The sequence below is a fragment of the Drosophila melanogaster genome, chromosome 3R (genome assembly GCF_000001215.4).
Source record: "Drosophila melanogaster chromosome 3R".
Lineage (NCBI taxonomy): Eukaryota > Metazoa > Arthropoda > Insecta > Diptera > Drosophilidae > Drosophila > Drosophila melanogaster.
Genome location: NT_033777.3, coordinates 4,921,593 through 4,948,325, shown reverse-complemented (window position 1 = coordinate 4,948,325; position 26,733 = coordinate 4,921,593). Strand labels below are relative to the sequence as shown.

Genomic DNA, 26,733 nt, shown 5'->3' with positions numbered 1-26,733 from the left:
TATAAAAGATTTGGTGAACAGGCACGGTTTCAAAGTCAGAGTACAGGACCAAGTTACATATTCACTTCAGCGAATTGATTTTAGTTTGTGTTAAAATTGCTTTACATCTGACTGCAGTCAAACACACTAGAAAAGTCAGTGTTGGGATTTTGTTCATACCCACCACAATAATTCCCAACTAGTTCTAGTTGCGCCCTCATGGAAATTCCTATGCCGAGCTAAGCAAAGCATACTTACCTGGCGTAGAGGTTAACCGTGATCACGAAGGCGGTTCCTCCGGAGTGAGGCTTGGCCATTGTACCTCGGCTGAGTTGACCTCTGCGATTATTCCTAATGTGAATAACTCGTGCGTGTAATTTTTGTTAGCCGGGAATGGCGTTCGCGCCGTCCCGACATTCGTAAATAAATATGTACATATGCAAAGATAACTGTTTTAATCAGGCGTTTAGGGTAGTTGAAAACACGAAGTTTGTGACTATTCTCGATTTTTACAATTATTTTAATTCGTTTTTATACCCATTACTCGTAGAGTGAAAATGGAGGAAGCGTTTCCGACTATATCATCAAGTAAGTCCAGCCATATCAGTCTGCCCGTATAAACGTCGAGATCTCAGGAACTATAAAAGCTAGAAGGTTGAGATTCAGCATACAGATTCTAGAGACAAAGACGCAGCGCAAGTTTGTTGACCCATGTTGCCACGCCTACAAAATTGCCACGCCCACACTTTTAAAAAACGTATTGATATTTTTTCACATTTGTATTAGTCTTGTAAATTTCTATTGATTTGCTAAAAAGCTGTTTTGGTTTGTCAGATAGTAGAATTATAATTTTAAAAATATGTGGAAGTTGTCCTCGACTACCCCGAACGTTGGATAACCCGATGTCATGAGGCATAATTTGGTTAAGATATTTTCGAATTTATCAGATTTATGGTGTATATGACATCTGTGCATAATAAAGCGATACTTTCCGGGTTTTTTTTTTAATTCTTTTAAAACTCTGTTATTGAATTCATCCAAATCGTCCATAATTAGTCGTTGGCGAACACTCATCAAAGCCAGTCCATTAAGACGACTTTCTACCATTGTTCTTCGCAGCCAAGTCCTTATACGTCTTGAGCTGCTAAATGACCTCTCAACTGAACAAGTTCTACACGGTAAAGCGATTAACATCTTCAGAACTCTTTGAATATCGGGATTTAATTCATTTGCGTGCTGAATCGTATCAAGAACAGTCATTTCAGATACATTTGTTTCCTTATATTTTGAAGGCTGGGTAAATCGTAAAACTACTTTTGATAAGTGAGTCTGCTGACATTATTTGCATTTTTGCCGGATGTAAATAGAATAAAAAAAATGATACATTATTCTCATCGGAAAACCGATTATCTAGTGAGCTAATAATTGATTCCAAGTAAGAAATAAACAATGACCTCCTCCAATACTCTGAGCTTTTTTCAGCTGGACGGTTTTTTCGGTGACATTGCTTGCCAAATATACGAGAAAGTGATGTTATATCCTCCTCCAACACAATTGTCTCTGCAACGACTGTTGCATCTCTTAATACTTCATCCGTTATACTATCAGGATCATCTCGATGGCTTCTTAACAGTTGTATTATGCGTTTAATGTGCTGATAGGCCTTGACCGCATCCAAAGTAGTTGATTAAAGCACGTTGACTACCGGCTCCAGCATCGCCGAGTATTTCGCATTTATCGTGAGACGCATAATAAATGCTATTCTGAAGGCAGCGCTAAAAAGTAAGAAGGCATACTAATTGTATAAACGTTTTTTTTTTTTTTCTCTTAGTACTTCACCACAAAGGCTGATGATTTCATTTTGAATTTCAACTGATCGATAGCTTGCATTTCCTTTTCCATGCTCCATATGCTTTTTTAAAACATTGTCTCCAGCGTCGATTTTAAGCTTGAATAAGTCCTCTACAATTCCATCACCGTAGTGATTTTCTCGGGATCCGCAAAACACAATATAGGAAATAATAGATGTTATTATCTTTCTATTTTCCTGAATAACGTTTTGGTATTTATTTATTTGTGCGTCCACAAGCACATTTTCTAGAAATAATCTAGCAGCTTCTTGTGCCGCCTTATGAAAGTGGCTTTCCATGTGTTTTTTGCTATGTTCGTGGAAATATTTAAACTTGGAAAATGACTTTTGACAACAAAAGAACCCAATACTCCGTGAAATGAATTTAGATTTGGCGGAAAAAAAGGCGCCATATCCGCAAAAGGCACCTTTTTGGCAACGTGAATATACCAACAATAAAAGATTTAAGAACTTTGTAAAATCAATCCCGATATAGTAAAATAATAGCGCCAAAACACAAAAATTGATTTCTGAGGTTAACTCATACCCACGGCATGAACCATTTAACAGGATAACAGCTGCCCTACCCTGGCGACGCCCTTGACCATGGCTTTACCATTTCACTCCGATATCCAATCATCCAAGTCATCCAAGTGGACTGCACACGAAGATCGTAACAGTAAGCTGTCAAGGTTATGGCGTTTGTATTGATAGGCGTGGAATAATTTTCATTGATTACCTTGAAGATGGATTGACCATCAATAGAGCATATTACATAGAGTTATTAGACCGTTTGAAGGTCGAAACCGCCCGTGTCACAAGTTAGTGAAAACGATGGAAAAAATCCATGAAATGGGCTTCAAATTTCTTCTGATTTTTTCCGAATTTCTTACTATGGTAGGCCGACGACTTAGTTGTTTTCTTGTGTATTAATTTTTGATATTTATTAAATGTAATGACTTAAGCTTATGATTATAAATTTTATAATTTATGTTAGAAAATACAATTTCAATTACACATGCCTTTTATAATATTTTTATTTGATTTTGGAATCAAGTTTATTTTATACATTTCTTCCACAATAAAACTCAAAAAAAATGGATAGGACTGCTTTGGAAATCTAAAACACTTAAAGCCAGCTAATTGGTACACTTGCAGGAAAATATAAAATATTTCCCAAAGAAACAAAGACGAACACACCGACAAAGTCATTATATACAAATTCACTATAAACCGGCCATAATAGGACATAGAAAACATCAAGAAAGTAATGTTGGAGATAAAGTAAACATACATAAAATGGAAATATTGGTTGTGTTGTATACGGTGTGTAAAAATAGAATACTAAAAGGCGTGGCTATGCGTTTGATTTTTGAGTGCCTCCATTATGGAATTGCACAAATATGTGGGACCAACGCGTCTATCCTGGAAACACTGAGTTCTTTTAGTTGCCCAACACAGCATGGCTGTGTACGTTCTTGAAGTCCTGGGTTTGGGTTGTGCTGCGCAGTACCTCCAGCCATCTATGAAAACAAAATTGAAAGTTTTTAAATACATTTAAAGGTAAGCCAAGGGTTACTCAGGTGGTGGGAGCAATTTTTAGGACAAATATTAAAATGAAAAAAATCAACAAATTTATTAAAATTATGCGCGTGACAGTTTATAGAGTTTTGTCGGCGTGGAGTACTTCTGAAACAAAATTGCTTTACATAGGCGTCTCTAGTTTGTGCGTAGTAAGAATTTAAGTATACGTACATTATCTTAGCGTTCATACACATACAGTGACGCTCAACTGAATAGGTTTGACTATTTGTTTAGGATTGAAACGTTGTAACTTAGTTATATGCAATCCGATTTAAGCGAAATAAATTTGTATGTATGAATAGATCACTCATTTGTTAAATAGCAAAGTTTCTGATCTCTTAAATTTGTTTTTATATCATTTTTATTTTTTCAAAAACACAAAAAAAGTTTAATAAAGTTTAATAGTATTTAATAAAGTATACATTTATTTGTATAAACCAAAATTCCAAGGCACTGGATAGTTTAAATAATAAAAGGCACTGTTTTAGCATTATTTAGTATTTGGTATGGCCACCCTTGTTCTTAATTACTTCAAACATACGGTTTGGTAAGGGATCATAATATTTTTTAATTTCATTTAGTGAAATTGTTGCCCAGGCTTTTTGAATTGCTTCAACTACGGTCTCAGTGTCACTAAATTGTCTTCCTCCTTCGTACACTCTGCTGGACAAAAGTCCTTAAATGTTTTCAATAATGTTATTGTCAGGGGAGTAAGGCGGCCGCCATTCGAGCAATTTAACGTTTTGGTCTGTGATCCACTGTTTTATAATCCGAGCCGTATGGATGGGCACGTTGTCATGTTGGTACGTCTATTGAATATGACCATAAATCTCACAAAACTCTGGAAAAGCCTTTTGAAGCACAGTCTTATACACGTTTGCGTTCATTTTCGAGGTGACAAACTGGAACTCGCAAGTTCCATAAAAAGATATGGCTCCCCACACCATTACACCACCTGCACAAGTGTGATGACGGCTTAAAAAACAATCTTCCTTTCTTATATCATGGAAATAGTAGTTATAGTAGCCATCCGGTCCATCGAGGTTGAACTTCTTTTCATCGGAGAAAACCACCTTCTTCCACTCCTTGCTCCACGTCATGTGTTCTCGGGCAAATCGCAGTCGTGCTTCCTTACGAGCATGATTGAGAGGTGTTTTTTTTTTTCATTTGTAATCTGTTCAAGTATTTGCAACTTTGAATAATTCGTTTTACCGTGGCCACACTAGCATTTACACCGCATTTTTCCTTAATTTTTCCAGCAGAAAGGTGAGAATTTGAGGCAGTTCGTAGTATAAGTGGCCTCTCTTATGGTATTGTTGCATACAATATTTTTTTCCTCCTTTCATTTTTTCCATTAGTCGGCTTCATTGCGGAGAAAATTACTCACAACGTTTTGACTTCGACCGATTTTCTTGGCTATTACAAAGTGTTTTAAGCCAGATTCAATATAGCCTTTGATTTGAACTTTTTCAAAATCGGATAAAGGTTTTTCGCGGCCCATTTTAGAAAAAGATGATAAAAGATGATTTAAATTTTAGAATACAAAAAAAAATTTAACTCTTTACAATCACGCGGTCAAACAAAAAGTGAAGTCAAAAGTGTAAAACCAAAGACACTAGAATATTAATATTAATATATTACTATATATAATAATATTAATTAATAATTAATATTATATATTATTCAAGTGTCTTTGGTAAAACCTATTCAGATGAGCCAAGAATAGTCCACACATTGAGCAAATTTCACGATTAGAGCAAAATTCCGAATTACCGTTGCATTTTTCCCATTATTTTTTTCTTGCACATAATAAGTAAGGAATTGAAGGTTCAAAACAAAAAAAAAAAAATTATAGAAAAAAACGCAATTGGACCAAAGAAAAACTAAAAAGAGAAATGTGAGAAAGATTTTTCAAACCTATTCAGTTGAGCGGCACTGTACATATCTGGCCGAACACAGGTCCAGATCGACTCGGCAAGTAATCCTAGTCAACAATGTATTTATATTCTTTACAGGGTCGAAAACGCCTTTCATTCTTTTGTTTCGTATAGTATCGTAGTTCTTAAGCAGTTTAGCGCATTTCAATATCTGCACTTTCCTAGAATCTCAGCCTGTCTAGCCTTACCTGTTGTAGGTGTGCGCACTTTCCGCGCGGAAGAAGTAGACGTGGTTCTTAAAGGAAAGCTTGAAGACGAACTCCTTCTGAACGGCATCTTGGTGACCAGGAGGACCCACCGTGTAACCCAATAGCGGCAGACTAGCCAGTGCGAACTCGTCCTGGTAGCTCTTGTAAAAGTACAGACAAAAGGACGTGAACACCACCCAGAGCTTCTGCCAGCCGGAGCTATTCTTGAACTTTCGCAGCAGATAACCGGACAACTGGTGCTCGGCGGCTATCAGGTGATCGCCCAGTCCTACGGTGGCGCCACGATGCCAACAGACGTGCAGAGCCGTATTGCTTCGGGATGGCTGCGTCCTGTTTTGCTGCTGTTGCTGCAGCTGCAACTTCTGCTGCTGCGTAGTCAGCGGACCGCCGCCGTTCACACTGCTGTTCAGGCTGCTGTTGTTCCCGTTGCTCAGACCGAATAGGTCCAGGCCCTCCTCCGAGGAGCCTGAAAATAAAGTGGAAATAACATTACTGGGTGCTTTGTCGAAGAAGGATTTTGGGATTTGGGTGCATCTTCTTGCTTACGCGGCCATGCATCGTGCTTTTCTTGCCAGCACAAAAAACAAAATGGAGAAAACAGGGAGTTTAACAAAAGGTTACGTTAAAGTTAAACGTTTTTTACTTGTTGAGTGTAATAGTTTAGCCGCTCGACCAAAGCTTTTGGTTTATAAGTATTTACTTGGATATTAACTATTCGCGGTAGCTTGGTTCTTAAAGCTATTCAATTCATATATGGGACTTTGTTTAGAACGCTACATTAGAAACAAAACCTAGCGAATCGCATTTATACAAATATATATACTCACTGCAGTTCTTGAGCGTCGTTAGCTGGAGTTGCATGTTGGGCGGTCGGTTTTTAATATCCGCGGCCGCCTTGGAGAGCTCGGCCAGCCAGAGGGTCTTTTCAGCGGTGGTGCCCGCACTCACTGTGATGGCACACTGTCCGCCGAAGATGGAGAAGGTGTTGTGCTCGGCGTTCTCGGTGAGTAATGAACGCACAGGAACGTGGCCTAAAATGCGGAAGCTCTGGTCCAGCGGGGACTTCGAACCGTAGAGCAGCAGGTCGGAGAACAAGAAGAACATCCTCTGCTGCAGACCGCGCTTGGAGTGCTTCAGAAGGCATCCCTGGCGGATGAGGCGGCGATGGGGCTGAACCAACTGCTCGAAGTTGATGTCGCGTTGCAGTTCACACAGCTCCACAAAGTTTGCAGAGTCGGGAAGCTGGGACCTAATACCCTTGGTGCTGCGAACGAGCAAGTGGTGCACGGCCATAGCATCGGCATAGTCGATATGCTCCTCCCCATAGTAGTCGCAGAGCCGCTCTAAGATCAGTTGGTAGTGCAACAGGCGGTTGAGGGGCTTCAGTAGAAGTTCGCCGATGGGTAGATAGCAAACCTTTTGCTGCTCAAACTCCTTGTACACCTGACGGAAGCGTTCATCGCCTTCGTACATGTCGTTCATACAGTGCAAGATGTCCAGGTGCGTCTGCACGTACTCATCGTAGATGGGCAGAGCGGCCATGTGCTTCATCATGACGTCTCCGATGCGGTGGGCTTCGTGGCCTCCTCTTCCCTCCCACTGCACCATGCGGTGTTCGATGTCGCGCAGGAAGAGATTGTGGTGCTGGGCCAGGGAGTCGAGCAGCTCGAACAGCGGCTGCAGCTGCTCCACATCCCCGAGACTCAGCACCTGTCGGAAGGTTGTGTTCAGCACATCTAGATCCTTCTTGTACGTACGTTCCGTCATCAACAGCTCCTTGGCCAAAAAGTAGCTGGGCTCGGTGGGCCATTTCCGCTTTTTCACTTCTGCCTCAATATCGTGTTGTGTGCTCAGGGTATGCCCATTTCCGTTTCCGTTCCCATTCTGGTGCGAGGCGGTGGCAACGCCTGTGGCTAGCTCCTGTCTCTTAGCGTGCTGGATTTCTGCCTGTATTACGTCATATGTTCCTGCCTCAGATCGGGATAGTGACGAAGACTTATCCGATCCTAAGGTGAGGTCGTACCGCGTTGGTGGAGTGGTGATTTCACCGCGCCTGTCCAACGACATATTTCCATTTATTCCATAGTACCCATCTATTAAAAAAACAAAAACAGGAAATCAAAATAATTCAATCATAAAAAGTCAACGATTTTAGGCATCGGTTAAAATCAGAAAAAGCAAAAGGCACGCATTATTTCAGTCATCAAGTGCAAAGCTTTAAGCATAAATAATATACTAGACCGAAATCGAAGAAAAAGTAGTGCGACAAAAAATGGTTAAGGCTAACATAACATTAAAGTAGACTAACAGTAAAAACTTAAATAAATAACTAAATAACAAACTATTTAAGTTATTTAAAAACAAACTTATTAGTAAATCACTAAGTCAATATGTATTTATTTATAGATAAATATAATTAAAGTCTTTGATAACTTTTATTGATTAATTAAGTTTTATTTATTACGTTTGTTTCTATATAATTTTAATTTAATGCTTGTTAAATGGATTGCTCGTGTACATTTCATCGTTTTTCGTTACTATAATACTTTCAACATTTTTTCTGTTCGTTTTTGTGATCTTGTTTTATGTGAGAAAAAGGTTTTAATTTAACTTAAATCTGAATTTGTTTTCATTTTGTGTTGAGTTTTCTTTTAACTTCTTAAAAATGTAGCTAAGATTTTCTGTAATTTCCTTTTCCTAGACAAATAAATTTAGCATCAAAGTTTTGATTTAAAAATAGAAAAAAAGATAGCTTCGGCATGCCGAAGCATATATACCTTTGCAGTACATCTACATTAACAAAGAAATGTATGTATGTACCATACCGTATTTACGATCAAAAGCAACGAAGTTAAATTTTTGATTGCCATTTTTTCGATTAATAAAAAGGTTGGGCCTGTTTCGATTTATATACTACCTGCAAAGATGAATCTTCCATGCAGATAGGTTTAAATTGAGAGGTTTAGTTTTCGTAGAAGGGACGGACGGACAAGGCTGCATCTACTCGGCATTTGGTATGAAGTATATACATATATACTTTATGTGGTCGCATATGCTTCGTTTACTGCATTGCAAGCCCCTGGATGAAATTAATATACCCTCTGCAAAGGCATACAAATAATAATAAATCATAGAAAGTTGGATAACATTACATTTTTCCTAACTAAAGATTATTTGATTAATAGTGGATATAAGAATTATTCAACTGACGTATATGCTATATTTTTCGCAAAACCCATTTTAGAGCACATTTAATTGTACTTTCATTCTAAACACAAATAGATGTTTTGATTTAAATTCTTTTGATCTGGGTTAAATTAGTAAAATTATTGTACGACGCTTACATTGTCTAGTACCAATCTTGGTGCAATAATTTTAACAACTATAAAATATCTTTTTCCATCTTTTGTAAACACAAAGAGAAAACATATATAGTCTTCTATACCTATAGGTATACACATGAGTTTTCAAATGTTTATAAAACTTAACAGGGTGTCAACGCATTCTGCGTTCTGCTCCCAGTAAAATTACATCTATATAATACTTTCGGTATTTGGATTTCCACTTTCGGATTTCCGGTTTGGCACATATTAGTACTAAGCAGAACTAATTGCTAAAACAACGTTATTTCACTTATGACAGTTTTAGGGAAGTGTTTGTAAAATTAAAATCGTACATAGCACAAGAACTATATAAAATATATATATGACTAAAAAACCACATATAAGCGCGAAGTAAACGCTTTATTATACCGTGTGATCTGGCAGAAAAAACGTTGGATCTGGAATTATAGGACCTCTATTGGGAAACATTCGAATTCTTTTCCAATAATCTTCCTAATATAAGTTATTCAAAGCAGTTTGATTTGTCACTTCTCGTGTGAGATTTCTAAAATTAGATTATGGCTGTACGTAACTAGTTTAGAGGTTTATTTCCGGATCTTCCGACTTAGGTATGCCTGGTTTTGACACTTGGATTGGAATTCAGATGGGTAGGACAACCTGCGCTACGATTATTGACGTAATACCAAACGCAACTGCACAGGGTTTGTGGCAACATGAATTAATCGTATAATTTAATATGCATTAATAACTTTAATCTTATGTATGCGTCTTGGTTTGTGTTGGATTAGCTAAATAACAATCAAACATTTGTATACTTGTATTCCATTATTCGATGATTAAACAGTGCATTAAAATTTCTTCAACTGGTTTAACGTTTTCGCTCAATATACCTCATATCTATTTTAATGTTAAATTGATCTATAACATTATTATATTTAGATACCGCCCAAAGGCAACTCAATCTACACCGATCTACTGGCTTTTGCCATCATCTTGATTATTTCAAGTATTTTATTTGATTTTTTACGCTTGGTAATGTTTGATTAAAATGGTTTTTACTTGAATTTGATTTGTATTCTACAGCTTCAAGGAGAGTTATAATTGTTTTAAGTCGTTAAGCAGCTTGGGTTTTCTTGGGTTTTTGTATTTTTTTCTTTGTTAGTCGTAAATCAGTCTCAGTTACAAATAAGTTGGTTATAAGTACTTGGATCGTGTGTAAAATTCAAGGAGTCGTTCTAAAATTTCCAAGGCAACGTAACAAATGAAAAGGCTGCATTCGTTAAGCACACGCAATGGGGATTCTTGGATTTTTTGCTTCTCGTTCTCCGCCTTCTTTGGAGAACTTTATTTACTGGTCACTTAGCTCATCAGAATCATGAAACTTGGGTGGGGGATCCACACGTATGTCCAGTCCGCAGGCATATCGTTCGTATTCAATGGGTTCGGATTCGTAGTCAGACAAAAAATCGGGATACGGCACATGTCGAGCCTGGCCTCCAGTTCCTTGCTCCTGATCCTGTCCCGCTCCTTTGGTCGTACCCCTCCTTATAGTACCCGATCCTGATGCTCCCGCGTCACCCCCGAATCCACTACAGCTATCCTCGCTAGAGTTAGCCAACTCATCGGACAATCCGCCACCTCTGGTTTCGTACTCGCTCTCCTCTGGGTTGCAGTAACTGCGTCCATGATAGGGTCGAACCTGGGGAGCTGCAGTCGAATGTCCGGAAGTTCCTGCTGCAGTGGAATCCTCCCGCTTGAATTGCCGTTTCTTGGTCCGAGCTGGTTTCACCGGCTGTCCTGTGGCCGGTGGCATTGGATGATTAGCGGGGGCTGGAAGCTGCACCGGATTAGGACGCTCCATTACAAGGGCCTGGTGATACATGGGCTTGGTGATGTGACTAAGGCGGTCGTACCGGGGAAAACCCATCTCGTCCACATTGTCGCTCATATCCAGACTTTCAAATTTGCCACTATATTGGGGATAGTCCTCATAGTCGTCAGTTTGATCCCTCTCCAGTTCTTCGTCGAACTCAAGGTACTGGTCATCCCGCTGGCAAGACGAATACTCAGAGCTACCTGAATCAACTTCCGGTACGTAGCCTTCGGAGCACTCTGAACTCTCCGCTTGCTCCAACAGAGCTGCAGCTGTTAAATTAGCCCTCATTCTTTTGACGGGTAACTGACGTTTCTTGCGATAGCCTCTGCTTCTCATCTTTGCCTCCTGACCTCGCACGTCCAGCGAGCTGTCCGTATCGTTGCCACTGGGGGGACTTTTCAAGGAAGCCGCTACAGCTCCAGCGCTCAGCTGGGTGGCCGTTTTCCTAGGGGGCTTCTGTAGCAACTGATTCGGCGGTGATTCCGAGCTTAAGCTGCTGGAATAGTAAGGTGAACAGCGGACCAACTTGTCCGCCCGCTGAGGCATTTGTGGAGAATTCGGTTCTGTACTCTCGCTGTTCAGAGTGTTGGTGGTGGTGGTTGTATTGGTCGCTGAAGACGTGGAGTGCGGATCCCTCTCTTCGTCGATTCTCATGGGCAGCTCCTGGGACGACTGCTGCGATTTGCTGAGCATGTGCTCATGGAAGGAGCTTGACTGACGCAATTGCTTGCTAGTGGTCTTGAACTCACGTATCTGGGTCTTGGACAGAGTTCTGTCATCATAGCTGTGGTGCTTCGCCAGCGGCTTGGGTGGGGGAGCCACTGCGTCGCCAGGTAAATCGCTGGGCGTCACAATGGGCGGTACAGTGGGTACTGGCGGTGGTGGGGGCTTCGCCGCCACAGCAGAAGCAGCAATCATTGCTTTTTTTTCCTCTGCCTCAGCAGCTTCGGCTGCTTGCTCCGCCAGTCCAGGTTGCTTCATTTTGTTGAGCAAAGCCTGCATGATTGGGCGAGTGACTGCAGGTTTTGGTTTCGTTGGTGGTTGAGGCGCCCTTGGCTTTTGGCGGACCTGTTGGGGTTGCTGGGTTTGAATCTGACTAGTGGTTGACGAAGCGAGGTGGGATGCTGGAGGTCCACCATGGAGCGGCACAAACTCCTGGCTTTGATAGCGCTCGGTTAACTTCTCGCTGTGCGCATACAAACGCTCGACAAACGGCGACTCTGACTCAGAGCATATTTCCTGGCTCTGATACAATTTAGACATCATCTCCAGCGACCGACGTTTCCGAGCAGCCGCACTTGTCTCCGGACCAGTTTGACTGTCAGCGTGCTCCTGTGCAGCTCTCGCCTGATTGCCATTGCTACCACTCCTTCGATGAACTTGTGGGAGCGCGCAACGCTTTTCCTCACTGGGAGAGCTTAAACTAGTTTTATTTCCCGACAGTGCCTGCTTGAGAGGAAGATACTCTCCAGGTGCCACGCCAACAAGTGTGCGACTACTGGATGTTGACCACTCACTAATGGTGTGAGCCATTTCGGTAAGAGTCAAGGTAGTGTCATCACTCCTAGTGGCTGAGGTGGCCTCACTTAGCTTATCGGTCTCGGAATTGGAGAGCATATCATAACGCAGGCCATCGGATGAACCATTATCCCCGCTAAACTTGTGCGAGAAGCTACTTCCACCACTCTGCTCATTTAGGCTTTCAGCTGATTTGTTAATCGAACTTATACTTGATTTAGTCTGATTAGATTTCTCGCTCTTAGCACACGAGTGTGTGGACACGGCGGAAAGGCTGTCCGATCCGGATAGATTGGCATACTGGCGTACTGTGTTGGTTCCCGTGGACCATTCCGAGATGCTTAGTCCAATTGAGGTGTCTTCCGAGTGAGAGCTATGGGTGCACTTCTTCTGCTGTAATCCACCCATTCTGACCGTTCCATCAAGATCCGTACCAAGGGAACTCGTTTCCTCCTCGGAGTGGCTGGAATGACTGCACTTCTTGCAGCTTGCTCCTCCTCCACCGCTGCTCAAACGAGCTTCGTAGTTTTTCCGCACTGTGGTCTGATCCTCTAGATAGGTGGTACTGCCAGAGAGAATGTCGTCAATGGAAGTGTCCGAGTTGTTGGACCCTTTGGAAAGCTTTCTTAATTGGGCATCTGGAGAAAGCTGAACTTTGATAGTGCCTGGCATGAAGACGTCATCACTGGAAAAGAGCTCATCCTCTGAGAGAGGACTTCGAGGAGCTGGTGATCTTGTCGGCTGAGCGACAATCACCTCGGGGCTAGAGTTTTTCCGCAGAGCTCTCGCTGTAGCTTGGGTGGAGGAGGTAGTACAGCTCACATTTAACGAGGACGATAGGCACGAGGCTGCACTTAGCGTAGAGCTAAGACAGCTTACCGTATCTGGTTGTAATTGCTCATTGCCAAAGTCATTATCATCAAAGGCTGCCGACATAAGATAGGCGGTGTCTTCGTATGGTAGTACTTTTGCTACATCGGGAGGACCTACTGCCATTTCCTCGTCCAAAATGACCTTATCAGCACTTTGGACTTCGCTTGCATAGTATGTTTCGATGTTTTCCACTATTATGGGAGCCCCGATAGCACTAGATGGCGGCGACGGCCAGTCAAGAGAATCCTGAGACTGCTGGAACGACAAGCTTGCCTTCCAGCAGAAAGACTTGGGCACTGGTTTGTCCAAGTCCGGCATGGCGTACAGCGAGTCAGCTGGCTTTACCGGCACGTGATCGAAGGGAATTTCCGGCAGTGGCCAGTCCTCCGAGTCCTGGCTGCCCGCATTGGAAAGGCACATAAGTGTGTGCCGCTCTACATCATCACCCTGCTGTTCGTCTACATGGGTCACAGAGAAACGTCCCGTGACCAGGGTTGGCGACTTGGGTTCATTAAGACTACCAAAACTGGAGAGACGATCCCCAGTAGCAGAATCGCATGGAATTTCCGGCATCTCCGCCGATGTTCGTCGGTCAGCATCCGAAATATAAGCAAGATTTGTATTACTTCTCGAATCGGAGCTTAAACTGGGCTGGTGATCCGTTGACCCTACTGATTCATCCCGCATGCTAACGGAATGCGTCGAGGCTTTGCTAACATCATCCTCCATACTTGACTTTTCCGAAGCTGTGCTACGTTCCGAGATTCTGGAGAGAGTCCTCCCCAAGGTGAACCCAGTACTGTATCCAATGATATCAGTGGGGTTGACACCGATTCCACCTAAACTACTGGTCATGGCTGGATAGCCGAACGTAGCCGGAAAGTCGTTTAGCTCGTCTTGATAGCTAGCATCGCTCGCGTCCTTCTGATCATCTGGCGATGCCTCCTTTACGTCGCTGTCAGAGGAGTCGCGCAATGGATTTTGTGCATCATACCGTTCATAGCCACCGTCCGTTTCTACATGATGCCAAGGATCATCTGTACTAGAGCTGTTTGAGCTCTCGATAGGAAATGGGCGCCAGGTGCTTTGCTGCTCTTTCTGGGCCAGTTCCCCACGCCTTTGCGCGGCCCCCAGAGATCCAGAACTGCTTTCCGTTTCAAAGGAGCCACGCGACTCTACGCTTAGAGAACCTTTGGAGTCAAAGCTTGATTTTGACTCCTGGGAACTGCGATCGCTACCCGATTTTCCTGCATCCGCACGAGTGACTGATAATTTCTTTCCAGCGTTAGCCCTCGCCGGCTTCTCAATCCGCGGCGGTTTTCGGGATCCACCAGAACTGGATTCACTGTCCTCAGTGCGCGCACCTCCTCGATCCAATATCTTGGCTATACGCTCCTCAATGGGTTCCAGATAGGACTCTGTACTAGTACCCAAGTCGATCGGGCTCTGCTTTTCTAAGGTGGGCGTGCTCGGTTTCTTGCTTACCAAGATTTTGGGCTCGTTGGTCGGCGTCTGTTCGTTGGATGGTGTAGGTGTGATCTCTTCCTTACCAACTTCCAGCTGGAGCATACGCTGCTTAAGTTCCTGGCACTTGCGCGCTTCTTCCTTTCCAAAATCCTGTGATATTCCAAGAGGCCGGGCAATGGAGCAGCTGACACTGGACTCCTCTTCAACTGAACTCTTCTCCTTGCCCACTGACAGACTCCAGTCTTGTTGTCTCTGTGGACTTGTGTCCTTTTCTCCGCTTGTCCAAGAGTCTGAGCTCTTGGAACGGTCGCTTTGCTTATCCAAGGTGTTTTTTTTTTTGCCGGTGTCCGAAGAACCAGTGTACTTCTCAAAGGTCTCCAGTACAGACTTCTCAATTTGGGGACTTGCGTTGGGTGGCGTTAAAAGAATATTTAAATCCGATGTAGGAGTGGCGCAGTTCGAGTATTCAAGCGGATTGGCATCTTCTAAGGTTGCTTGAGTTTCAAGAACATTACGATCTGGTTCCAGGGTACGTGGTTCATTATCCGAAGTATCCGATCCTATGAACTCATCACATTCAACTGTCATCCATGAGCCCGTTTCATCGCTCCGACTGCGATCCAGACTCAGCCTATTTGTATCCTGCCCACCAACTTTTAGGTGTCGTCTTTCGGAAGAATTTTCGTCCTCTTCGATGGATGGTTCTTCGCATTCTATGGTGGGCACTCGGTGTGGGTACCCCTCTGTTCCGCCTCCTGTTCCTGGAACTGGTGACTTGCTTGCGGCTGAGTGGCTCTCATCAACGGAGACATATGAATCAAGGCTTTCAGCTGTAGATGGCTTACGACTGAAGGCTCCCTCACTGTCGCGAGCATCTTCCGAAGGTAGAGAACGTTTGAGGATCTCCAAGGACCTACGCTCTGATATCACCGCTTGCATGTCGATATCTTCCTGATGGGGCTGAAACAATAATATTTTATTATAATACTCATTCTTAATGATTTTTTTATGATTAAACGTTGCCCTAATCATAAATCGAATTAAAATTTAGTCAAAGCAACGCTAATCAAAAATCAAATAATATGATATTGTTGCTTACCTCTTGAACTTGATATTGGTGGGCAAACATTCGACGATCCCCAATGGCACTCCTAACCACTGGCGCCGGCTTCTCCTCATTCTTTTTTGCTGCCTCGGTCGCCTGTCTTTTGTCATCGAGACTACGAGCCTTGACATCGGGACCGAGGTAATGATGTTCAGCGGGTCTCTCCAAGCTACTCGACTTTCCATCTATCTTTTTGTGTACAACGCTGCCCTCGATCTTCTGCTTCAGCTCCTGGGCCTTGGCAATTTTCTTTGGCGATTTAATGAGCATGTCTTCCGGAGCGTCTGACTTCTCGGAGTCTTCAAAGGACTTATTGCGATCCTCAAAGCTGCGATTTGCTTTGTCCAACTTGTCGGGGCTGCGCCCTTCGTCAAAGCTGCGGCTAAATTTCACAAGCGAATTATCAAGTTTTCTGGGACTCTTGGCAATCAGAACGTGATCCTCCGCTTTAGATTTAAACTCTGTTTCAATGATTATTTTGTCCCCATCTGTCTTTACGAGAATTTTATCTCCGGGAGCGGGGAAAGCCGGCAACGTGTCCTTCACTGGACTCAGCATAGTGATGGTTTGTTTCATAGCTGATTCGTATAGCTTCTGCTGGCGCTCTTTGCGCTTGGCGATATCTGCCTCAGTTTCTTCTTGGGATTTGCTCTTGTCCTTGCTCAGGCGACGCATCTCGATGGATCGAGGCCGCTCTTTCGGACTGGATTTCTTACTACCCCGTCCGTCTCGTGCTTTTATATCATCGGCACTGGTCCGTCGAGATTCAGGTCGGCTTCTCGACACTGGCTTACCCTTATATGGCTCCGATGTTTTCAGCTTACCTTTACCAGTACTTTCAATGCTGCTGGCTCTGGAGACCCCAGGTGAGGTCTTTCGGGAGCTATTAGCTGAACTGTAGGGTGACCAGTCAGTGAATCGGTATTTCGGTATATTTAGAATGAGATGATCACCGCTCCTAAGCTTCATCTTCGACTTCTTCTTGTCCTTGATTTTGACTCCCTGTAAGGCAATCTTTTCTATGTACCGCAGTTGGTTAAGCAGTTCGGCCTCCTCGGTGTCGATTGATACTGCACTTAGCAAGGAGTCTCTACCATTTGTTTGATAACTGCTTTGGGTAGGTATGGAACCTGCGCAAGAGTGAATGCTGTCGGCGGTATCTTCGTCCTGCGCGGTAGCTTGATTCTCTCGCTCCAACGACTTCTCCTCGAGAATCTCTGCCTCCTCCTCGAAGCCCACGGTGTCGTCTTTTGAAGAAAACGCGTTCATGGGAGGGAGGCGATGAAGTGAAATAACTGGAGTGTCTAGACTTTTGGTTCGTCTCTCGGTTGTGGGAGATTGCTGCTGTGTGGCCTTCTGCCGCTGCAGGGAGACTGATCCCTCAGAGAGATTCAGACGTGCATGAGCGAACAAAATGGGAGCATGACCTTTGGAACGCATTACAATCGAAGAGTCGATTATCTCTTCGATTAACTTTACTTTGGACTTGGAACCGCTGGATGTCTGCTTTTTTAGAGTATAATCAATGTCGGAGCCCGTAATTCGCTCTTCGTGGCAAGTTTCATATATATCGTCGTTACTACGGAAAAATTCCGCATGCTCTAATATAGGTGAAGGAATGTTTTCGTTCCTCTGATAGTCATTCGTGCACTCGTCAATACGTCCTCGCATGGGCATATGGGGTTCGTCCTCCGACGAAGGTATTGAAATAGAGCGCTCTGAGATTCGTCGTAATTCAGTAGCATTGGCATACTGAGGGTCTAGTTTTTGGGTGTGGTACCGACTCTCCAGATCAGCAAGGCGCCTACACTGAGGGGGAGATCCCTCAATCTCTGTGGAGCTCATTGTTTGTCCACGACCCCACGCCGCCGATATAAGCCTGCTTTGCTCGATGCGTAGAATGGACTCGATCTCCTTGCGGGACTGCGGTGGCGAGAACTCCAAGCGGTCGGGAATGGCCTCCGCTGAACCAAATACATCATCCGAGTCCAAGCTTTCGTCATCGGAGGAGAAGGAGGTGATTCGAGTTTTGCCTTTCTTTGATTTCCCAGCCGACTTGGTCTTAGGAATAACCCTTGGCTTATTAGCTTTTCGAGCGTTGGCCTGGAGCTCCTTGCGAAGACTTTGAATGAGCTCCATCTGTTTTTGCTCCAGCTTTTGCTGCTGCATGCTCTCGGTTCGCGAACTGGTTGCTGAATCGCTTTCGATCTGACTGAGCTTTTTATTCAGTTTCTCCAGCGTTGAGGCATCCATCTGCTTTGTGATGTCCCGTTTCGGTGAAGACAAATGAATTGTCGGTATGGTCTTGTCGATCTCCAAAGTGATTGGGTCCACCTTCGAAAGGTCAATGTTTTGGGTGAAAAGAAATTCTTTGGTGTCTGAAGGCAAGAGACTGTCGAGAATATCAGGCAGAAAATCTGTAGAGCCAGGTCCCAGACCACCGGAACTAGCCTTTGGCGATTTAGGGGATTTCGGAGATTTAGGTGACTTGGGGGATTTTGGCGATTTTGGAGACTTGGGCTTAGTGTGTTTCTTTTCGCTTGGCGAAGGAGCTGTTCCGTTCATGATGTGGCGCTTGTGGAGCACATAGGGAATATCCTCCTTTAACACTTTTGTGAAACGCCTTTCGTAATCTCTGAAAAAGCTCTTCGGAAGCTCAAAGCCTGTCTTTGGCAGTTCCTGAGCGATTTGCGATGCAGCACTTCCATCGTAGCACTTGGGAATTTCAAAATTGCCGTGTGCTTTGCAAAGAGGTGGAGCACTCGGTATCTGTTTGTAGATGTAATCCTCATCGCTGGAGTTCGAGTCTGCGGGGGTTAAGTCAATAGACTTCTGATGCATAAGCACATGCCGGCGAGAATTACTTCCTAAACGAGCACGGTTGGCCAGCGAGTTCGGATCGCTTTTGGTGCGCTCCACCGTAGCATGAGAAGAGTAATTAAGTGGCACCATAATGGGGTTATATTCCTCAAAGTGCGTTTTGGCAATTAGCTCCTCCTTACGTGTTATCTTTTGGTGGGCCATTAGGCGCGCCTGCTGCTTCTCAAACTCCGACACAAGTTCGGGAGTGAGTGGATACTCCGGACTCTGCTTGCTCTTTTCGTCCTTGGGCTGCTGACCCTCCCACTGTTTGGTGTACTTTTGGATGCACTCAATGCGATCCTGGTCGAAGCTGAAGATATTCTCACTATCAGATCGCCGACGGAAAGCAGAGATCTTACATGACTGTGAGTTTCCCCTTTTAATAGGAGCCATCTGATCAAGAGAGTCTCCTGTCTGTATATCTTTTTCTCGACATCGTTTTCCCGAGGCCGGAGTCGATACGGATTCCGGTGACTTGCTGCCAAAGGACTTAGCGTTGCGTTCGATCTCCACATTTTGCAGGCTTATAGAGTGCACCTTAGAGGTCTTGTGTGTCTTATTGCTGGGAAATGTAGAGTAAGTGTCACGACTGTCATAGAAGGAACTGTTTGCAGTGGAGCTATGCGTGTCAGATAGCAAGCAATCGTGACTTTTCACTTTTGGCCTTGAGTATAACCCCTCGGGTGTGTGTTCTAAGCCGGTTTCAACGGCATCGTAGTAATCACTTTTTGATTCCTGGCTGGACTGAGCAAATTTCTCGTAGAGCTCTTTCTTGGTAAACTGCTTTACCTTCTTGCCGGTGGTGGTTGGCATCTCGTAGTTCCGACCAAAGCAGTCTCCCACCAAGGATTCCTTGGAGTCCTGACTAGAAGCTACCGACGTCTTGCTCTTTGTTGTCTCTCTCGACTTTTTGCTGTCCGTATGGTAGAGACTATCTCTCGATTTTTTACTGGAATCTGAACTGCGTGAGATCTTCGTTTCAAACATTTCACTCTGGCTCTCCAGGCTTGATGTGCGGACCAGAGCCTCCTGAATCTTCTTGTAGAAGTTCCCATCTGACTTGACAGACAGCTTCTCGCGCGGCAGATAGCGTGGATCCTCAGCATCCCAAATTTCATTCATAATATCCGCTGCTGACTTTGACTTGACGTCCATTTCCGAGCGGTACTTGTGCTGCTGATGGCCCTCGGATACCGACTCGTCGTCGCTCGGAATGTAGTTGCCCGAATCAAGCGAACAAGAGCGCATGTGGTCCTCGGAGCGGCCACGTCCTCCAAAGAAGTCAATATCGTACTTCTCCAGAAGTTCGTAACTGTCCTGCGAGATGTCGTCTTGCGAACCTGAATAGTCCATATGGTGACCATGCTGGCGCTTGTGCTCCTGGGTATTGTAAGTACTGCCAGGATAACTGGATGAGTACACCTTGCTCTGCGGCAATGGAGAGAAGCCTTGGTGCGCATCGATCGAGTGGTTTTTGGCCACATACAATGAGTGACGGGAATCGTCGTATCGCGTCACTGGCGAGTCAATACGATTGGAGGAAAGAAACTCTTTGTCAAATGCAGTCATTGGCTTAGAATGCTCTCGATCGTAGTATGTGCTACTGTAGCGCTCGAAGAGATCTTTGCAAGAGCTACTCTTCAGCCACGAATCACGCTCCACCTGGTCGTAAATATTCTCGCCTTCATCTTCCTCTTCTTCCTCTTCATCTTCCATGTAGTGGGCAGAAGCATCTTCAGGCTTGACAAATTGAGTCGTTGAATAGAGATTACCAGAGGGTAACTGGAAATCAAGTTTCTCTGACGAAGAAGACAGATGACCGGGGGGAAGAATTCCTACTGAATGATGGGTGATGTAGTGGCTGTCGTACGAATCTACTGAATCAACTCCAGACAACTCCGAGTTCCGGGGAAGTGAGTGAGTGTGCCGGGAACTTTGCGAGTCCAGAGAAGGCGTCAGGTAATTTTCAGATTGGGCAAGCTTGGTTCGCTCGCTCTGACCATACCGCTTAGTGCCGAATCCAGTCCCAAAGTAGGAGGAGGATGAGGACTCTGAGGGGTGATTCAGATCGTTATGATACTGGTAACTTCCGCTGTTGTAACTTCTTTCTTGAAGGGCAGCCGCATAGGCAGAGGTGCTTGGTTGTTGCAGGAGAACAGGAACTTGACTCAGTCCCATTTGCTTGGCCCTCGTGTACTGGAGTATAGACTGATCGATGAACTCATCGCTAAAATGCTTCTCTCGAATCTTTGACTTGGCTTTGCGATTTACAGTGGCATATATGTCGTTGCGTTCGTTAAGATTGAGGTGCTCGCTATTCGAGATCTTGTGCTCCTGGTGTGCAGAGCTGTGAAAGTCCGGATACTTGTAGTGCCCCATGTCGTTGATATCGGTGTAGATTATGTTGTCCGTTTCAGTTTCGGTCGAGTTGGCATTGGCGTTGTTGAGCATGCACTGCTTAGACATCGAATAATTGGTACTGCTATAATGGACTGGCGTGGCAGTTAGCGACTGGGACTCCTGTGACCGAAGCTGCGGACGATGGGCACTGGCCAAGCCCGAGCCCAAAGCCGAGGCCGATGCTGCCGCCGCTGAGGCTGCCCCCATAGTCTCCCGATTGATGGTAGATGCCGTCAAGTCCGAATCCACTTCCTCCTCGACTAATTCCTCCTCCTCCTCCTCCCCCACAGGCTCCCCCTCCTCCTCCTCCGTGTCCGCAGTTCCCGGATCCTCCGCCTCCTCCTCCAACTCCATAGAGCTGTTGAGATCCACCGAACGAACCACTGTGCTGGTGCTGTGCATAGTGTTGTGGTTGGTGCTGCTGCTGGGCGTGTTGATGCTGATGAGCTGCGGCGACGCAGGGACAAACGCTTGGGATCCCACTGAGACTCGACGAGGGGTGCTGCTGCTGTACAAGTGGGACAAGTGGCTCAGACCTTAACGCGCCGAATGAAACAACAATTCCGATAATTAGGAAATCAACGCGAATCAGGCACATGATTATGGAAACAAAACAATACCGAAATAAAACCGAGCTCAACTGATCAAACTGCAAAATAAATTCTGAACACTGAAAAAGAAATCATTAGGTTACAAAACCCCACTTGTAGTGGGTAAAAACAATAGACTATTGCTAAATGGTAAGATTAACTTAAATATTTAGAAGGGTATAATTATATGTACCGCACCCTTGATTCTAAATAAAGTAATCATTTAAAATATAAGTTGCTTAAATTAATACAATGTATAAAATTATATATTATATAAAACTTAAACCAAGAGGGGAGACTATTTTCAATTACACATTTATATAAACGATAACTTGAGCTTAAATAATATGTTAAAAACTAACGCAATATTCATAGGCTCCAAAAACTGGACGGGCACTCACCTGTATTGTGATCGCCTGGATGCACACGAGCCGGATCGGGACCGCGCTGTTGGTGGTGGCTGCTGTGACTGGGCGAAGTCCACGACTGCGGTCCCTGGGGCGAAAGTGAGCGGTTCGAATTCAGTTTGTCCATAGCCACTGCCGAGTGGTGTTGCCGTTCCGCCCCCGCCGCCGAGCATTCCGCTTCCTCCTGGGAGGTTGGCGAGTCCGCTGCATAGTTCTTCGTCTGATAGATCTCCACCTGGGCTGCTGTGACCTGTAGCGGCAGTTTGGGCGGTTACTGGCTGAGATACAGAATGTGACGAAGCCCACAAGGACTTACTTGAGAACGCATGTGGCCGATAGGATTGTCGCGTCGGCGATCCAAGGTATCCGCTGCCTTCTTCGTCAGAGAAGGGGTCATCGAGTCGCTGCATTGATTGCGATAGTCCCATGCCGCTGCAGCGTGCAATAGAGAGGCAATGATGAATTAAAACCAAAAACGTTACAAATCATAGAGCATTCACTATCAAAACACAATAACTCGACTCGACTCGACTATAAATTATGCATTATACATTATTCATTCATCATCAGCTTGCAACTTAAGCCCGAACTCAAAAGTGAAATCAAGGCGAACAAAATGATATCGAATCGAATAGATATATTCATCAGAACGAGTAACGAAATAAATACAAACCAGTGTCAATTGGGAGAAGGGGATTGGCTGAAATGCTGGAATTCACATACGTATGCGATTGACTTCGGCTACTAGCATTCAGTGGCCCTTGCCGGAATGACTGAGACCTGCAGCAAAAGAAAAGACAAGAGGATACCACGTTTTATATTTTCACATGCTCAGGTATTGTTTGTTCGGTTTCGTATTGAGTTATTCTTTTTAGGTTTAGCGTTTTTTTTCAAGGTTTTAGTTTAGCGTTTTTACCGTTTCTCAAGGGAATATTTTAGTTGGAAATTTTTGTTTTATTGTTTAGCACAAGTTGATTAGAAGTTTTTAGTTTCGTTTTAGAATTAGGGTTTGCTTAACTAAACCAAGTCATTTCAGTTAAAATTATAAAAAACGATAATGATAACTGAGTAGTTAAGACAGCTAGTTAGTATGCAACTATAGAAGTAGAGAATACATATTTAATATTCTGCGGTACTACTGGGGATCGGATCTATCGATTCTACGAACAAAGGGTATTTCAGGTAACTAAAATGAACGTCAAACATAGTTTTAAAAACGTATTTTCTGAATATGTGTAAATTACGGCATTACGTGTCAACCGCGAAAGTGTTTATTTCACTCATTGGTCTGGACTTTGGGGATATTTGTAGTAGAAGCATCCGACTAACTTACTACACACTTAGGGGGAGCAGTGGGAAAGGGGTATTAACGTGTTAGCTGGCTTACCATAACCGTTATGCTTGTGGTACAGTATAAACAAAACACAAAAACGTACGACAATAGGAGCTTTTGGGGAGTTCGCATTAATGATTACTTAAAATGATAATTTTTAGTTGAAAGCCATACTGGTTATGAGTTTTTACCACAATCGGTGGATTTTTTAATAATGAGGCTTAGAACGGGGAGGTAGCTGTATTGGATGGATGGAAAAGAAATCAGAATGCTTGGAGTTGCCAATTCGGTTGCAAGGTTGGTTCACTAAATCAAACTGTATCTACATCTACATTTGTTTTAAAACTAAACTGAATTACGGTCAACACACACACTGACATATGGTTAAGCACCCCCACATTGGAAAGTGAAGTAAATCAAGAAAGAACATTTAAATGTTTATACGGAAAATAAATGTCAAATCAATAGCGATAGTAATTGAAATGCTTGTCATTCTTTGTTGTACATTTGACTAGACTTGGGGTTTTGTTTTGGGGTTTCTTTAATTTTTAATTGAACTATTTTAAGCTTAGGTGCTATTTTTATTTTTTGCAGTTACTGTTTTTGTACCAATTGGTTTTTAAATCCTCTTCTCTTTTCTAAGGCGCAATTGTGATCTTGTTAGTTATTTTTTTCATGTTGTGTTCTTTGGAATTTTCGTATAAGTTGGATGGGAAGGAAGAAATTTTATTGAAAATAATAAACAAAAACCACATGTAGCGAGTGTAATAAAATGTGTAAGAAATAACGAACAAACGAGTCGAGTTAAATGAGAACGAAGTCAAGATGATTAGGCTATGTAGGCTGATGAATATATTATTTGTATTTGCTTAAAAGTATAATTGTATATGAATAAATATATTACATATATTCAATGCTCGTACAAGACTGGATTAGAATTTTGAGGCGAAATTGGTTTTTGGTTTTGCTTTGGAAAATATAAGCTGCCTAGCAAAAGCTTAATATATGTATTTATTTGTCAACAATAAATGTTAGGAAAATATATATCTTCAGGAACTCAAGCAATTTGTCAGCATTATTTTAAGTTGGTTACACCACAAACAGAAATTATGATGTTCAAATCTGGGATTAAAAAGTAATGCTCAGCTTGAATTCGTTTTATACCTTTGGAAGTTTTGGCGCTTCACATAATTTTCGCGAACGAACTCGATAATCTGCTTCTGGGTTTTTCCGCTATAGCTGCAATGCGAATAAAATAATTACATTTAATATCCTTATTTCAATGATAAGAAAGCCATACCGGAATGAACTACCCCGCGAGAGAACGCGAGTTTTGCGCCTGGGCGTATTTTGTACGGCAGTGCATCGGAAGAATCCGTGATTTTCGACGCATTTTTTCCAGAAGTTTTTGCACTCGTTGCGACCCTCGAAGAAGAACTCCACGGTATCCTTGTAATATCCCTAAAGCAGTATAACAATTATTATTACGGGAAACGCAGTAAAGTAACTGCTTACATATCCCTCCGGATGCAGTTTGACCAGGAATCGCTTGCGCTTGAAAGAAATCTTGCGTATCTTAGCCCACGAGAAGGTGTTGATCCGCGTGATGTTCTGGAAGACTGTGATGCCCATGTGGGCCACAGCCAGATTAAGCGGCACCCCTTCCACATCCTTCGCCGGATGCATTTTCATGCCATACAGCTCACACCTCCGAGCCGTCTCCAAGAGGTTAAGGTCCGCCTCCGCCGGGGATTGACCACTGGTTAGGGAAAAAAAAAAAAACTTTAGAGAACTTTAAACTATTTGACATAATAATTAACATACACATGCTTTTTGTGGTTCTCCATAATCTTTCGCTGCATGGTGGCGTCCTGGTTGGGCACAAAGCGATACGAGGACAGATAAGTATGGTCGGGATAATCCTCCGGAACGAAGTCGCCGCATGACGCCTGTACAATGTAGCTTGCCATTAAGGCCGCCGTGTTATCGTTGCACTGCAGACTGCCTGTGGCCAGGTCTCGTTTGATTTGCAAGCAGAACAAATACCTAAAGAATTCAAAAACACCTTTATATATTCACTTTTGAAAATGAAATAGTCTCTGCATATGTTTTGCCTTGAGACCACCACCATTTTGGGTTGGTTCTCGATCCTTTACTTCCTAACTCACCTGGTGTACTCCTCTTCCAATTGCGCTGGATCGGGTGTATAGAACTTGATGCAGAAGCGCAGCACTGGATCGATAAGAGAGAGGCCCACCTGGCGGTTCATTGGCTTCTCCAGATCCAGCCAGTATTTGGTATGTGTGGAGACTTCCTGGTACTCCAAGCCGAAGTAGTCGGCCTCCAGTAAATTCAGCTGACGGCATACCTGTTCAAACAGCACGCGGCCCAGTGCTTTAGCCTATAAAAATAAAGGTAGAGAAATGACACTGCGTTAAATCAAACTAAGATTTTGCCAAAAAACCCCAGACACCGACGGGTTGATAACTGAGCTTGTTGGTTCTATGAGAAGGCTTCGGGCGTGGACAAGATGTCCGAATTCGTTGAGCTCGTGAATATCTAATTTATCATGCAGTTTGCGGCTCATCGGAGATGAGGCCACAATCCAAATACTTTGTGGGCGTTGCGCCTGATTGCATTTGAATAAATTTCAATTGGGTCGACGGCAGCAATTAAGTTGAATAAAGCATCAGTGACGACGGGCGATGTGAGCAGATATCGTTGTGGTTACTTAGAGCGAAAATAGGCCTAGCACATTATACGCATACGAGTATACGAGTGCTTCCAACTAAAATCTTATTTGGCAATCAAGGAGCAATCAATTTAATATATGGATGGGAAATCCACCTCTCTAATGAAATTATTAGCACTCAGAGGCATTCCCAATTCGGACATAAATGTTTTAATGCCATAGAATCATTCACCTAATTGACTTCAACAATTAATAAATTAGGTTCACAAATATTAAAGGACCACATTCGAAACACCAATATTCTCGGCATAACACCTAACAGGAACCCCATTTAAATTTGCAGCTGCGACATACATTAATTCGGGATCAAGAACCAATCCTTCGCAGATGTTACGGCATGCGGCAAAGTAGGGGATTCGCCTAGCCCCTAAGAACCCAATCAAGCAGAGTGCTGTGTCCATTCGATTTTGTTGCCAGCCCCATAAAATCGGGCAACAATCTATCAGAGTGTGAAATGTTTAGAAAGGCGTGCCAATGTGGTATTAAGCCTGCCTTTGCCCATTTTGTGTGTTATTTAAATATTTGATGCTCCAAAATGTACGTATGTAAGTCCTCCTGGTATAGGGCGCATACAATTCGTTGGCTGATATCCAAATTGGTTTTGCGGCTTTTTAGCGCAAAGGTCAAAAGAAGTTGTTGATGGTCAGA

General features: G+C 43.5%; 1 protein-coding gene, 1 long non-coding RNA gene and 1 other non-coding gene across 6 annotated transcripts in view, besides 2 other annotated features; 1 reads left to right on the top strand and 2 right to left on the bottom strand.

Annotated features, from left to right (window-relative positions):
- The first annotated feature begins 229 nt into the window (after positions 1-229).
- snRNA:U1:82Eb (small nuclear RNA U1 at 82Eb) lies at positions 230-393 on the top strand. The gene has a single exon (NR_001982.2). It is a non-coding gene; the product is annotated as a small nuclear RNA U1 at 82Eb (small nuclear RNA).
- A 183-nt stretch (positions 394-576) lies between these two features.
- Positions 577-795: a mobile genetic element.
- Positions 796-1,047: 252 nt separating this feature from the next.
- Positions 1,048-2,248, bottom strand: lncRNA:CR45188 (long non-coding RNA:CR45188). Its single transcript, NR_125070.1, has 2 exons — positions 1,819-2,248; positions 1,048-1,754 (listed from the first exon to the last, which is right to left on the bottom strand). It is a non-coding gene; the product is annotated as a long non-coding RNA:CR45188 (long non-coding RNA).
- Positions 2,249-2,749: 501 nt separating this feature from the next.
- Positions 2,750-26,733, bottom strand: part of Cdep (Chondrocyte-derived ezrin-like domain containing protein) — a 35,025-nt gene continuing 11,041 nt past the window's right edge. Inside the window, exons 3-13 of one of the 4 annotated variants that reach the window (NM_001043211.2) lie at positions 25,502-25,734; positions 25,158-25,379; positions 24,849-25,092; positions 24,634-24,794; positions 24,498-24,572; positions 22,674-22,780; positions 22,317-22,432; positions 21,995-22,250; positions 6,386-7,651; positions 5,538-6,024; positions 2,750-3,351 (exon numbers count right to left, since the gene is read on the bottom strand). In NM_001043211.2, the coding sequence (NP_001036676.1) occupies positions 3,273-3,351; positions 5,538-6,024; positions 6,386-7,651; positions 21,995-22,250; positions 22,317-22,432; positions 22,674-22,780; positions 24,498-24,572; positions 24,634-24,794; positions 24,849-25,092; positions 25,158-25,379; positions 25,502-25,734 (3,246 nt within the window). In that variant the 3' untranslated portion in view covers positions 2,750-3,272. Of the gene's footprint in view, positions 3,352-5,537; positions 6,025-6,385; positions 7,652-8,107; positions 15,597-15,735; positions 21,540-21,994; positions 22,251-22,316; positions 22,433-22,673; positions 22,781-24,164; positions 24,573-24,633; positions 24,795-24,848; positions 25,093-25,157; positions 25,380-25,501; positions 25,735-26,733 lie in introns of those variants that run through there. The other 3 variants (NM_169022.2, NM_001104215.2, NM_141248.4) reach the window with 3 other exon arrangements.
- Positions 3,608-5,350: a mobile genetic element.